Source organism: Peromyscus maniculatus, chromosome 8, assembly GCF_049852395.1.
Source record: "Peromyscus maniculatus bairdii isolate BWxNUB_F1_BW_parent chromosome 8, HU_Pman_BW_mat_3.1, whole genome shotgun sequence".
Taxonomy (NCBI): domain Eukaryota; kingdom Metazoa; phylum Chordata; class Mammalia; order Rodentia; family Cricetidae; genus Peromyscus; species Peromyscus maniculatus.
The window spans coordinates 85,991,155-86,006,677 of record NC_134859.1 but is presented as its reverse complement, the minus strand read 5'-3'; the positions used below and the strand labels follow the sequence as shown (position 1 = coordinate 86,006,677).

Sequence of the window (15,523 nt, the reverse complement as noted above, 5' to 3'; positions counted from 1 at the left end):
GGCTGAAGCCGATACAGAAGACAAGTCAAATGAACAGTGTTGGACTCATTGAGAACTCTGTCACCACCCAGAGTTCTCACCCAAGGGCACACAGGTAGCAGATGACCCAGCAAGGTCTGTGTGTACCATATCAACTTTCTGTGCACACTCCTGCCTCTGTACCAGACCTGTCACCACAGGTTCAGGTCTCAAGGTATGTGTTGAAGCCTGGGTTGTCTTACAAATAGGTTTAAATCACATTTAGTCTCATATGACCTTAGGCCAATCTTTTAACTGCCTGGAACTCCATCTATATCATGGGTTTATAGGGTTGCCATGGTAACTAATGATCACAATGGCTAATGTACTGACACCAACCCTGCCAGACATAGTGTCAAGTGAGCATCATCCCTGCAGTTTTGCCCAGTCCTCTCAGGCAGGGCTGACGTTATCCCTCAGCTACAACCGAGAGCATTTGAGGATAAAGAGAAGATATCACTTTGCCAAATCTCAGAGCTAGTTAATAGCAAATCCAGGAATCACTTTAGGCAATTTGGCTTCCAACTCACTTGGCTGGTCATTGTTAATACTCACTGGATACTTACTACGTGTTGGGTACCATTTTGAGCACACATACACAGAGGTACCAGAGTCCTGGGTTTTTCTCAATCCTAGCAGCATCTCCTCCCATCATTGGTCAATGCTGCTAGGGCTAAGCCCCTGTCCCTCTAGCTGCAGTGCCAAGGTCCCTGTGTCCAAGACGGATGTGTCTTTCCAATGAGCCAGCTGTGGAGCCAACCTGACAGTTCTGGTCTTCTCAGCTCTGGAAGCAAGATCTAACCCCAGCTGTGGGAAGGAAGGCAGGGTCTCAGAGGGAAGGACCTTTCCCACTTCTCACTCCGAGAATCTCTTCTGCTACAGCCTTGTCCTTGGCCTAACAGAAGGAGGAATACTCTGAAAGATGACTGACAGGTGGGGACTGGAGAGTTAAGGGCAGGACTATGTGGCCCCAGAAACAAGGCTATAGTACCTGAATCCCCTAATCACATAGCTCCCATCTTTACCCCTGAAGCCTGGCCTCACTCCCTCAGTCTACTGTTGTTTCCACAGTAGCAAACCTCCAGACCTATTGAGTCAGATTCTTATCCTACTTAGTCATGATGACATGACGTTAAGAGCATCAGAAAACTGGGCCCTATGGTAGCGGGAACCCAGTAGGCCAACAGTGGAGAAGATCTCTGTTCCCGGATTTGTGTGCAGCAACTGTGAGATTGAGAGCCCCGGTTTCCTGCTGTCAGAGCCCAGGGTTCCGAGGCCAGCTCTGTCTTTATCAGCTGGGCCCTGTGAGCTTCCCTCTTCAGTAAGATTGACCTCAGTTTTGACGTCTGTAAAGCAATGATTCTGGTCCTGAATTCACTCTGTAAGACTGCTAAGAAGGAGCAGATGGGGGTTGGAGAGATGGCTCAGCGTTAAGAACACCGCTGCTCTGGCAGAGGGCCCAGGTTCAATTCCCAGCACCCACATGATGGCTCACAACTGCTTGTAACTCCACTTCCAGGGGATCCAACATCCCATTCTGGCCTCCTCGGGCACTGCATGCACGTGGTCCGCATAGACACATGCAGGCCAACACTCATGAACATAAAACAAAAATAAATAAATTTTCAAATTTTTAAATGAAAAAAAGAAATATTAAAGGAGGCAGGCATGTATGTACACTAATGGCTATAGACAGAAGAAAGTGAGTTATAAACTGATACATCATTATTATGAGTGGATTTACTCAAAGATTTGATGATGATTTAGAGTAGAAGGACAGAAGAAGGGAAGAGAGTATTAGCAAGGGAAAGGCTGAAGGACAGAGGGTTTAAACAGGGGCTAGAAAGATGGCTCGGTAGATAGACATTCTTGCTCTGCAAGCATGAAGGCCTGAGTTCAAATCCCCAGCACCCGATAAAAAGCTGGACATGGCTGTTTATGCCTATAATGCCAGTACTGAAGGGCAGAGAACGCTCACTGGTAAGCCACCATAACCAAAATGATAAGCTTCCTGTTTAGTAAGAGACCCCCTGTCTCAAGTCAGAGAGCAACGAGGAAGACACCTTATGCCCCGCTCTGACTTCCATGTGTGGACACACAGGTACATGTGTACTTCTACACTTACATGGATATATTACAAATACAACACATACAAAAAAAATCACAGAGAGACAGGAAGGCACAGAAAAATGGAGAGACATCATGAAAGGAAAAACTTGAAGAGATGGAAGACAGATATGAAGTCAAAGATCCCAATCAAGTCTCCTTCTCTCCTCATTCGTTCATCAGAGGATGGAAGGAGGTAATAACTGGACAGCTGAGGCAGGCCTCACAGTCATATCTAGGACTCCTCCCAGTTGTATCAAGAACTGTCTGAGGGCAACATACTGGAGTCTGGGGCTCTGTAGCTCCAGGGATTCTCTTCCTCAAATAAGACCTTGAAATTGGAGTCTAAAGTCAGAGCCACAGGATCAGCTACCTGGTATGCCGATCTTGCTGTGTCCCGGTTGGTGGTTTGGTTCTTGTTTTGCCAGTTTGACACAAGCTAGGGTCATCTGAGAAGGGGAACTTCGATTGAGAAAATACTTCCCTAAGATTGGTCTATAGGCAAGGCTGTGGGGGCCTTTCTTGGTTGACGATTGATGTGAAAGGGAGCAGCCCACTGTGGGCAGTGCCATCCCTAGGCAAGTGGTCCTGGGTATGTAAGAGAGTAAAATGAACAAGCCAGGGGGAGCAAGCCCCAAAGCAGGCTTCTTCTAAAGCCTCGGCTTTAGTTCCTGCCTCCAGGTTCCTGCCTTGAGTTCGTTCCTTGAGTTCTCTCCGTCATAGAGTGTGTGTGACCCGAGAATTGGAAAATGAAACAGACTCTTTCCTCTCCAAGCCTGTGGTCACGGTGTTTTCTCACAGCAGTCCTTACTCTTCTCACTCTTCCCTGACATCCACTAGCCAATGGGAACTCTTCTTCCAGGCTCTCCACCTCTCCACATCTGGCTCTTAGCCAGGCAAACCTAGAGGCAAGCATGGTGTGAGAGAGAAGAGCTTCTGAAGGTACACTGGCCAGGCTTCAGGACAGCCTGCTTTCAAAAACACCTGTAGTTTTCCCCTCCAGTGAGGGAAGGACCGTCTGTTCCAGCTAACACGTGGAACATGCCCACGTTTCAGCTCCTGCGGCTTCCCTTCTTTCATGATCCAGAGGGCAAAGGCTGGGGTGGAGCTAGCCTATAAACCCTGCATTCCAGAGGTGGAAGTAGGAGAACCAGAAGTTCAAGGTCATCCTCAACTACTTCAGGAGTTCGAAGGCAGACCTGAGCCCCCACAATATCCTGTTAAACATTTACAAAAGTGGCTGCTTATGCTGATGCACACCTTTAATCTCAGCACTGGGGAGGCAGAGGCCCATTTAATATGGTTATACTGTTTTACAAATTATGCGGCTAAACAACCAGTCTATCTTTAAGTTGAATATTGAGGAATATGCCTACCTCTGTCAGTATGTGGTGACCTAGAGGTTTGTCCATCGACAAAAGGACTAAAGAGATGGCTTTAGCCTTCTTTATTAATTCAGTCTATGTTACATGTAAATATTTGTTACAGGGCTGGAGAGATGGCTCAACTCTTAAGGGCTAGGCTCACAACCAAGAATACTCATTACAGATTTGGCATGACCGACTTTCATCTTTTATCGCTTGGTTGAGTGTATGGAATGAAAATGTAGAGGTGTGTGTGTGTGTGTGTGTGTGTGTGTGTGTGTTGCTAAGATTTTTTTTAATGTCGAATGCCATTTATTGAAGGAGGGAAGAGGTCTTAAATACAGGTTTACAGCACAATGGGAGAACCCTGGAGGGCAGAAGTTCACTACTGATGATTTACAATCTTGCATCTAAGCTGTTAATGCCCATTATGCAGGATACACAGACAAGGAACTTCCCTTAAGCATTCAGAAGGGTGAAATCCAGCAGGGAATTAGCATTGGGAGGATATCAAGGTCAAGGTCAGCAAGCAAGGCAACAGTTACTCAAAATGGGGGGGCCAGGGCCCTACAGGTCTCCCTTTTACTAAAAATGAGCTTCTGACTTAGGTTACATGGGACATCAGCAGGTCACCTTACCCATCATGGAGTAGCCTGCCCAGGCCACACAGGCGCTCTGTCTTAGGTTGGTGAGCACCCCCAGGCATTACCCATCTCTGAATACTCATTATCATACAGGCTCAATCGTGTGTGAGCTGCAGAGTTAACTGCTGCCAAAGATCTCAAAGTGGCACTGGGCTTGCAATCTGTGTGTTTGACACAGAAAAGACCAACAGAGGTCCTATCCCACCCATAGCCAGTAGGCTAAAGGCAACTGAGCCATTCCCTTCCTTAACGAGCCTTACTGCAAATTGGGGTCATTGTAAGATGGTATCCCAAAAGCAAATGGAACTTGAGTTTATAAATTTATAATTTTCAAAGCCAATCGAAATGTATATAACTATTGAATTAGTTTATCATGCCCAATAGAATGAAAGATTAATTAACTGTGGTAGCTACTTTTGCTGCCAGGGTCTCCACTGTGCTAGCTGTAGTAAGCAATTATGAGATGGTAATCCCAGAAACAGTAGCAACGGTGGCCGCCTCTGCTATAACACCAACAACGGCAGCAGCAATGTCAAATTCTCTTCTGGAGTGTGTGGGCATCCACTGGCATAGATACAACTCTAGGAACATGAACCGCCAAGGCCCATTTTTTCTTGATCCCAGCACGACTTAAGCTGGCAGCTCTGCAAAAGAACAACTAAGAACCATAAAGAAAAAACAGGCAGCTCACAGGAAGCATAACTAATGGTCTTATAATGGCTACAAAAAATGTAGAGATTTTTTTAAAGGTTCTTTTAATAAGGTTAATTTTAGAAAAACATTCTGGTTCAGTTCAGTGTACACTTTACAAAATGAATCATTTACTCTTGACATGAGTCAATGCCTCAGGATGTTCTAGAGAGTTTGAGAGAAGTGCCTAATGAGGAGAGAACAAGGCAGTTACTGTCTCTGGGAGTATTTTTTATTTGGATATTGAAAATCATTTCTTTTTTAGGTAGTACAATTTAAAATTAAAATGTCTCTTCACACAGTCTGACAATATAAAATATATCTACTCAAAATATTAGATATGGTCATTTAAGGCAATAGTCCCAATTTTAAAAACTTTGCCCTATCAAATTGTTTCTAGCCAAAAATTGTGTTTCACTTAAAATACTCTGTCTGTTTTTGTTCAATGAATTGTTGAACTGATATTGTTAACATTTGAAACAAATACACAAAGCTCATCATACTTGGAAGCAAGTAATGTCACTAAGACACTTTCTGTTCAGATTCATTCCTTGCATATTCACTTTAACTGACTTTTTTTTGTTTGAGGTTTTTGTTTGTTTGTTTGTTTTTGCTTTTTGTTTTTTCAAGACAGGGTTTCTCTGTATAACAGCCCTGGCTGTCCTGGAACTCACTTTGCAGACCAGCCTGGCCTTCAACTCACAGATATCTGCCTGCCTCTGCCTCCCAAGTGCTGGATTAAAAGCTTGTGCCACCACCGCCCGTGACCTACTTCGTTTACAAAGATTCCAGGTGTGTGTTCCTTATGCAGGAGTCTGATGTAAACAACTATCTACAATTACCGTATCCTTCTCAGGACTCTGGTCACGGTCCAGTCAGTTGTACAATTGCCTTTAACCTTATGTTAACTTTATATCTAACCATATGTTATACTGACTGATGTTAATCTTGGTGTAAGTTTTCCTCATGTAACTTTGTCTTGTGATGTTCTCTACAGAGTTGTACGGTTGTTACCTCCTGACTTACATTCTGGATTTTAGCCAAGTGTTAGGGTTACCATGGCACCTCGAATGGATCCTCTACTGAGGCACTCTTTATGGCTGCCCCCCTGTTGCCCTTTGGTCAGCCCTGAAGAAGTTACTGGAAAGACTGACACCCCAAATCCCTGAAAGCTGTTGTAGACTATTCCTTTACACTATGTGAAGAAGGGGTCACTGTGATTGGCTTAATACAAAGCTAAATGGCCAATAGCCAGGCAGGAGGGATTAGATGGGACTACTGGACAGAGAGAGCTCTGGGAAGAAGAAAGGCGGAGTAGCCAGCCAGATGGAGAGGAAGCAGGATGGGCAAAATGGAGATGAGGTCATGAGCATGGGGAAGAATGTAGGTTTCAAAATGTGGGCTAATTTAAGTTCTAAGAGCTAGTTAGAAACAGGCCTAAGTAAGGCCAAGCTTTCATAATTAATAATAAGTCTCCATGTCGTTTTTTGGTAAGCTGGCGGCCCAAAAAAAAAATCTGTCTACAAAAAGCAGTTCAGGTGACCTCTAGAAGGAAGACTAATGAGCCATGGACTAGTCAACTCATCCCTCTCTCTTCTTGCCACTCTGGATATTGTTTTTGGGGACTCAGAACTAAAACAGCTGGACTTACGCCTTCTTTGCACCAATTCACTCCAGTCTCACCAGCTCATATCAGCTTAACATCCTTCAGGACCAGGTGGACTCCCTGACTGTTAAAGTACTCAAAAACAAAACAAAACAAACAAAAACAAAAACCACCACCAGCAAAACACTAGCTCTGACTGCTGCTAAGGATGGGATTTGTGACCTCCTTCATGACTAATACTGTCTCATACCAACAAATCTTAACTGGTTTGACATGGGCCCTAAAGACACACAGACCAGACAAAAACCTCTGGTTCCCCCTACTCTGGTTCCTTCTCCTGTGCATCACTCTTTCCTCCTCTTTATCCTCATATTTATGTTTTTACCCTGTCTCCTCGCCCGCTGCCCCCCCCCCCCAAGGGTTTTCCCGTGTAGCTCTGGCTTGTTCTGGAACTAGGCTGGCCAAGAACTCACAGAGATCTGCCTGCCTCCGCCTCCTGAGTGCTGGGATTAAAGGCGTGTGCCACTACCACTCGGCAAATCATTTATTTATTTCTATTTTATGTGCATTGGTGTTTTTCCTGCATGCATGCCTGTGTGAGGGCATCGGATCCCCTGGAACAGGAATTACAAACAGCTGGAGGCTGCCATGTGGGTGCTGGGAATTGGACTCAGGTCCTCCGGAAGAGCAGCCAGTGCTCTTAACTGTTGAGCCGTCTTTCCAGCCCCCTTACCCTGTCTTTTAAATGTTTTGCTTGCTGAACTTCACCCTATACCCAAACAAAATGTCCCAATAGCTCTCCCAATCGCACCTCACCCCTACAACAGCTTCTTCCTGATACATCTGCAAAAAGTCTTCTTAGATATGCTGTGGAGAGACCTTCATCCCTTCCACCCTGCAACTCTTTGCATTAGTTCTGTTTTCTCCTTTGTTTGTTTGTTTGTTTGTTTCTCGAGACAAGGTTTCTCTGCATAGTTTTGGTGCCTGTCCTGGATCTCGCTCTGTAGACCAGGCTGACCTCGAACTCACCGAGATCCGCCTGGCTCTGCCTCCCGAGTGCTGGGATTAAAGGCGTCCGCCACCACCGCCCGGCCCTGTTTTCTCCGTTGATGCTCTGTAGCTCCCTGCTACTTCTGCTGGCTCATTTCAGTTCAGCGGTCCTGACAATGGGACTAGTCACTGGTGCCCTGAATCACCAGCCTGCTCCACTGCTGCCGTTGACGCTCCTCCATCCCCTCAAATCTTCCCAGAAAAATCTCTCTGTTTTTACTCTGTGACCAAATCATACAGCCCTCTAATAATTATTTTTTTATTATCTTCAGGAATGCAGGACAGCGACCACCTGACCCATCACGGCTGATAGTTAAGACTCTCTACCCTTGCTACATGACCAGAGGCCCCACCATCCCACCCCCGCCCCAGGGATTCAGAGCTACACGCTCAAAGATCCTCCTCAGCAGAAAACAGCTATAATGCCTCTGCCCTGCGTTTTTTATATCCTTTCAGAGTTAGGATAGTTTCCTGCTGAAAACTACCCTCCCCAGATTCCCTTGTGGACTACAGAAGTTATTCCTTCCCCCTAAGGGACCTCATCCTATCTTCTTCAGAAGGCATTTTAGCCATCCTCATGTAGGTGACAAAGATACCCCCTCCCTGTGACTGGGAATAAACATGGTCCTACCCGAGGTCAAACCAAGGCTTTCACTAATAATCTAATCACAAACAAAAAACTGCAACTCAGCACCGCTGTGGGATTTCATTCATAATTTCTAGATATTTAATTGTTGACTGTCCACACTGCCAAAGGGAACTTCTCAGTGGATTTGAGGACTAATGATCCTGAGTCACTTGCCGGGAACTTCCTTTACTCTCCTCCCTGGTATGTGGTCCTCTACCTCCCTTAGCCACCAGCCACCCAGAGGCTGAACTCTGTGGGAGCCCTGGGGATTTCCTGGCCTATTCCAACAGAATACTTAGCTGTTATTCTCAGTAAGGGGCGGGGGGGGGGGGGGGGGGGGTAGGGCAGATACAGAGAGAGAGAGACAGAGAGATGCTTAATCCCTACTCCATTAGTCCACTACAGGGAAGAAATGATGCTCGCTCTCCAGGAGTGCCCCCAGACTGATGATGGGGAGCCTTCAGGACCTCCTTAACCTCTTGCTGCGGCTCTGGAGAGAAACAGAAACAACACAGCGCCCAGGAGAAAACAGCCAGATGTCTTATTAAAGAAGTGCATATGCGTATGCAAATACACCCTAAGAGAATCTGGCTTCCATCTAAAAAGAGGACAGAGAGGACTCCCTAGAGACAGGAATGTTAAGGCAGTTTTGTAGAATGGACAGGGAAGCCAGTCCTGAAAAGCTGGGGTGGGTGGTGGGGGTGGTTGTGGGGGTATGTGTGTGAGGGGGGTGGGGAGGTGGGGGTAGTGGTAAGAAGCACTTCAAGCGATGGTCTTTTCTAGGTCATGCACTTTATCTGTGATTCCTCACCATAGGAGGAGCATTCTCTCTCTCTCTCTCTCTCTCTCTCTCTCTCTCTCTCTCTCTCTCTCTCTCTCTCTCTCTCTCTCTCTCTCTCTCGACAAAGTTTCTCTGTGTAACAGCCTTGGCTGTCTTGGAACTCTCTTTGTAGACCAGGCTGGCCTCGAACTCACAGAGATCCACCTGCCGCTGCCTCCCGAGTGCTGGGATTAAAGGCGTGCGCCCTCACCGCCGGCTAGAGGAGCTCCATCAGCACCATTTTAGGGATGGCAGCCTCCTCCCCCACATCACTCAGTCCCAACTCCTGTCCTCCAAGAACTAGCATCTAGCGATACCTGGAATTCGCTTCGTGTGCAATGCCTTCCCGCCCTGTCGTTCCCAGATGCTCCCTCATCGCGAATAAACATGGTTTCCGCCTACGGTCAGACCAAGTCTCTCTCTCAACTGCCTGTAAAAATCGAACACTAAGGGCCAGGAGGTGGTGGCGCACGCCTTTAATCCCAGCACCCGGGAGCAGAGGCAGGCGGATTTCTCCTAGTTCGAGGCCAGCCTGGGCTACAGAGCCGATTCTAGGACAGCCAGGGCTACAGAGAGACCCAGTCTCAAAAAGAAAAATTAATACTAGAATTTTAACTTCCACACGAGGATGCTGATGCTCCCGGAGGTTTTGCACGGCGTCTCTACACTCCTCCGTGTGTAGACGCCTCAGACCACCGCGGATGGACTTTCTTTTCATTGAAAATAATTTGAAGGGGAGGTGGGGCTGTCACCGGAAACGGTTTCCTTAACACAGTGGTTCCCAACCTTCCTGATGCTGCGCCCCTTTGATACCGTTCCTCATGTTGTGGTGACCCCCAACCACAAAATGACTGCGTTGTTACCTCGTAACTGTACCTTTGCTACTGTTTATGAACCGTAATGTAAACGGAGGGGTCGAGACCCACAGAATGAGAACCGCTGCTTTAACCCAGCTGCTGCCATTTTCTGGGGGTGAGGCTAAATCCCCTTCCTCTCGCTGCCCACTGAAGGGTTAAGGGGGAATTTCTGTAATGTCAACGAATCTGAGATAAAGAATGAACAGCCGTTTCTACATCACTTTACTCAGCCGGATAGCTGAGGAGACCGCTTTGTACCTCCAAAGCGCCTCCTCGCCTCAGAGCAGTCGGCTCGGAGCACATGGCCTTCCTCATTGGTCAGATTTCCTGTCAGTCCCCCTCTACAACTGCTATTGGTCTATTTTGAAGAGGCTCCCGCCTCCCTCACCTAATTGGTTCATTCGAATAGGCCGCCTGTCCAATGGGTACGAATTAAAAGACCGTCTATGATTGGTTCCTCTGAACAGAGCTAATGAGAGCGATTCGGCGATAGGCTCCTCTGATTTGGGCGGGCTCGGCGGAGGTTCGAATGAAAGCCGGAAGGCCATCCTAACCGCCGCGCGTCTGTGGCGGAGCGTCCTGGTCGCGGGTCGCCTCGCGTTTCCCGCTGGTTACAGTCGCTTTCGGGGTCCTCGCGCCCCGTTCAGGACCGTCGCCATGGAGTTGTCACCGCTGCAGGTACAGCTCGCGGGGGCGGGAGGGGGCGGGGTCCCGGGTGGAAGAGCCCCGACGCCGGCCCCCGCGTCCGTGTCAGCCGGTGAGGGTTGAGGCTCCGGGGCGGAGGGCTGGCCGGCGACCGGCGGGGCTCCCGTCAACCCCGTCCCCTAGGCCTGGGGGGGCCCATGGGCGGGGTGAAGGTCCCTACGACCCGATACCGTCCCAACTGACTGGGCGCGGGTCGGGCGTTCTTGTTGTTCGCGGGGGCGGCGTCCACGCGTCCCGGGAGGGGTCTGTAGTCCGGTGGCCCCCCGGGGGACCTCCACGCGGCGTGTCATCGAATTCAGTGGCCCTCTTCCCTTCCCTGCCCTCCGGCTGGTGTGAATGGCTCCCACCTCGGGAGCTGCAGAGCCTGCCAGGTCCCCCCGGGGGAGCGGGCCGGCCGAGTGGCTGGGAAAACGTCCTGTGTGTGGCCCAGGGTTTGCATTGCTAGCGTCCCGGCGGGGTGGCACCGTCTGTTTGCTCCCCGGGACTGTGTGGGCAATCAGGAAGGTTTTGCCCATTAGGTGAAAGACATAAAGATGTTGTTCAGGGCAGAAATTTCCATATTTGTCATACGCGGTGAAATACCTGTTTAGAGGGACCCCGGTAGCCTGACCTAGTGGGACATGCCTGTAATGGCAGCTGCCCCCAAGACTGAGGCAGGAGGATGGCTTAAGCTACTTAAGGGGACCCTCTGTTAAAGTCAGCAATAGGAAAAAACAAAAAAAAAAAGAAACAAAAAAGGTCTGGGAATTTTACTCAGAGGTCAGAGCATTTGCCTGGCACCACACACAATACACACCTTAGAACCTAGTTGCGAGGATTTTAGTGGAACTGCTTGTTCAACTGTGTACACTCACCAGTACCTACAAACAGATGTCAAATTGTGATACAGCATATTGAGTTTATCATTCTCGTCGTTATTTTTGTTGGTCATTTCGGATAAAGTTGTGGTTGAAAATGAGTTTTCTTTTTCTTCCCCCAATGACTAGCCTGTAAATGAAAATATGCAAATGAACAAAAAGAAAAATGAAGATGGCAAGAAAAGAATGTCCATTGAAAGAATCTATCAGAAAAAAACACAACTGGAGCATATACTGCTCCGCCCGGATACCTACATTGGCTCCGTGGAACTAGTTACCCAGGTAAAGCCAAGCTCTTGTTGGATGACGGACTTTTTCCGGCCAATGTTTGTACGTAACTTACTGTCACTGGAACTGACCTAGTATTTGTGCGCATAGGGTAACACACACACACACACACACACACACACTTCAACCTTTATTCAAGAAGACTACTCCTAGATATGTTGGCGCAGGCCTTTAATCTCAGCACTCAAGAGGCAGAAGCAGGTGCATCTCTGACCACCAGTTTTTGGCCACCCAGTGCTACGTAGTGAGACTCAAAAAAAAAAAGGGAAAAAGAAAAGAAAGACTAGATGATTAGTGACAAAACAATAAATAAATCAAAATAATTTTGCTTTTTTTTTTTTTTTTTGGTTTTAGCAAATGTGGGTTTACGATGAAGATGTTGGCATTAACTATAGGGAAGTAACTTTTGTTCCTGGTTTGTATAAAATCTTTGATGAAATTCTAGGTAAGTAAATATTTTTATATAAAGATGTATTGGTCAAGTTCTTAAGAATCATTCATACAAAAACCTCTGTAGACATAACTCCTCTTATTTTAAGTAATTAGTTGTCAAAAGTGAGGCACTCAGGCTGGATGTAGCAGCTCACTCCTTTAATCCCAGCACTTAGAGGTAGAGGTGGGCAGATCTCTGAATTTGAGGTAAACTTGGTCTACATAGTGAGTTCTAGGACAGCTAGATGCTGCCTCAAAAAAAAAAAAATTGAAGTCTTATAAAGTCCAGAAAATTAAGTTTTTCTCTGGAAACAATATGAACAAAAACTGCTATAATAGGGGGCTGGAGAGATAGCTCATCAGTGAAGAGCACTGTCTGCTTTTCTAGAGGATCCGGGTTTAATTCCCAGGACCCACATGGCAGCTCACAACTGTATGTGACTCCAAGATCTGACACCCTCACACAAACATACATTCAGGCAAAACACCAATGCACATAAAATAAAAATAAATATATAACTTTCAAAATTGCTATAGTAAAACAGTGAGGTGGTAATTCTAGCACTGGGGAGGTAGATGCAGTAAAATCAAAAGTTCAAGACTCTTCTTAACTACATAGCAAGTCAAAGTCAGCATGGAATACATGTGAATCTGTCTCAAGAAAAATTATAGAAACTAACGCCTTGTTATTCTTTTGTTACTTGTGAATTTATTTTTCTATATTGTAGAGCTAGTGTGTTTTAAAGCACTTTAATGTCTTCTAAGTGTGCATTTCATTTTCTTACAGTTAATGCTGCAGACAACAAACAAAGGGACCCCAAAATGTCCTGTATTAGAGTCACAATCGATCCGTAAGTGTGAGCTTTTTGTTTGCTCAGATTATTTGTATTTGCTTTGATTACTAGTGAAGATAGCTTTTTTTTTTAAATTAAGGTTCCTGCTAGGCTTGGTGGCTCATCACACCTCTAATCTCAGCACATTTGGGAGGCAGAGGCAGGCTACACAGTGAGTTCCAGGAAAGCCAAGGCTACACAGAGAAACCCTGTCTGGAAAAAAATAAAATAAGGTTTGCAAAAGTACAGAAAGACAGGATTCTAAAATGAACAGCCTGTGGGTACTCAACAATCAAAACTAACAATTATTAGTACTTTTGTTTGTTTCCTGTTGTTTTTTGTTTGTTTGTAGACAGGGTCTCACTGTGTAGCACTGGCTAAGGTGGAACTTGCTATGTAACCTCAGTGTGCTGGCCGAACTCAGAGATCCGCCTGCCTCTGCCTTCCAAGTGCCGGGATTAAAGGTGAGCACCACCCATACCCAGTGTCATCAACAGTTTCCTTGCTGGGCCTGGTGGTATAGGCCTATAATCCTCACTGCTTGGGAGGCTGAGGCATGTACTGAGACCATGTCCCAAATAAAAGTTTTAAAAGTTAAAAAAAAGGCTGAGAGTGTAGCTTGGTGGTAGCATATGTACAGGCCATGGTTTGAGCCCTAGTACTACAGAAAACACAAAACAAAACACTTTGCCATATGATAGCATACACCCTTCACCTCAGCACTCAGGAAGAGTCAGAGAGATCTCTGTGAGTTACAGACCAATTAGAATTCATTGGTGAGACCCTGTCTCAAAACAAAACAAATTTCCATATTTGCTCTGAACCATTTCAAAATAATGACGCTTAATCCCTAAATAGTGCAATAGTTCAGCTAGCATTTGCAATAATTGATCAGTTGTCTAAAAATCTAAAAGGCTTTTTTGGTTTTTTGTTTCTTTTCTGCTGATGCTATTGGAACAGCAAACCAGCAGGTGGTAGTAGAGAATAATTTGGGTTTACATTTCTGGTTTTAAATGCTCATGTTCCTTTGTGGGGTGGTCAGGATGCCTGTTTCACGTTTTTTTTTTAATTAGGCTGATCAGTGCTGACCTAAACTATGCTTAAGGCTCTTGTGGGGTATATGTTAATGATGACAACATAATAACAATCTTTTAAAGATGTTGAGCTAGTTTTAGCTGGTCTTTTTGTTGTTGTTGTTTTTTACAGATAATATTAAACCAGTATTATTATTTGTACCATAAATACACACACACACACACACACACACACATATGTATATATGTATGTATGTATGTATGTATGTATGTATGTATGTATGTATGTATGTATATAGTTCTGAGGATTAACCCCAAAATAAGTAAGATAAAAGTCCTAGTAACTGAGCTGGAGAGGTGGATCACCAGTTTAGAGAACCTGAGTTTGGTTGCCAGTACCCACATTGGGGGTGGGGGGATCCAGTGCCTCTGAGCTATGTGGGCACTTGCACTCATGTGCAAATAAAATAAGCACACACACACACAGACATAATTTTAAATAGAGTGACTAACATTTGTTAGCAAGCAGGGCAGTTTGTTTACTATTGGTAATTTTTTCCTTTTTAATGTTTTTCAGTATGTTTTACTGGGTGGGAAAACTAGAGGAAATAGGAATATACAGATAATCCTCTTGAAAGGGTACCATTATTTCGTAATTTTGTCCTTTTAATTGAGTATAATTCATTTTCTTTTGTTTATCCTAGTATTTTTAAATTTCATGTTTTTTCAGCATTATCAGTGTCTACACAGGTGTTGGAAAAGGTTTCTGTTTCCCACCCCTTGATGCTATTTCAGATATATTAGGAGCTAAGCATGTGGAAAAAGTTGACCATGCTAGCTTTGGAGGGTATATGTGTAGAGAGAGTCACAATGAAATTGAAACTTATGTATTTTATTTTCAAAAGTTAAGCATAGTTTAAAATTTGTTGTATAATAAAATTTTCTATCTTTTCTTAGAGAAAATAATTTAATTAGCATATGGAATAATGGAAAAGGAATTCCTGTTGTTGAACACAAAGTTGAGAAAATGTATGTCCCAGCTCTCATATTTGGACAGCTCTTAACCTCTAGTAACTATGACGATGATGAAAAGAAAGTAACAGGTAGAGTATTGATACAAAATAATGTTTATTGCTGAAAAATAATAATTTTAATAATAATGATAAAAATAACATCTTTTAAATAATTGTGATGTGCGGATTAAAAATATGGGATTAGGGGACTAGAGGGATAGCTCAGTGATTAAGAGAATCGGCTACTCTCAAAGAATACCCAGGTTCAGTTGTGAACACATATATCATGTAACTCCAGTTCCAGGGGACCTGATGCCCTCTTCTGACCTCTGGAACCAGTCATGCCTGTGGTGCACTGACATTCATATGGGCAAAACACTCATATATATAAAGCATAATACAAAGTTTAGAGTTCCAGGACAGCCTGGTCTACCGAGCAAGTTCCAGGACAGCCAGGGCTACACAGAGAAACCTTATCTCAAAACCAAAGGAAAAAAGAAAGAGAGGAGGAGGAAATTGATTAATAAATAAAATAAGCCATATGTTTAATAGTTTTGCCAGCAATTAAGAAAGCTAAC

At 45.2% G+C, this 15,523-nt stretch overlaps 1 protein-coding gene across 6 annotated transcripts in view; it reads left to right on the top strand.

Annotated features, from left to right (window-relative positions):
- The first annotated feature begins 10,250 nt into the window (after positions 1-10,250).
- Positions 10,251-15,523, top strand: part of Top2a (DNA topoisomerase II alpha) — a 34,092-nt gene continuing 28,819 nt past the window's right edge. The window contains exons 1-5 of one of the 6 annotated variants that reach the window (XM_006971813.4): positions 10,251-10,461; positions 11,475-11,627; positions 11,988-12,078; positions 12,853-12,916; positions 14,890-15,035. In XM_006971813.4, coding sequence (XP_006971875.1) covers positions 10,441-10,461; positions 11,475-11,627; positions 11,988-12,078; positions 12,853-12,916; positions 14,890-15,035 — 475 coding nt within the window. In that variant the 5' untranslated portion in view covers positions 10,251-10,440. The other 5 variants (XM_076543337.1, XM_042282770.2, XM_076543338.1 and 2 more) reach the window with 5 other exon arrangements.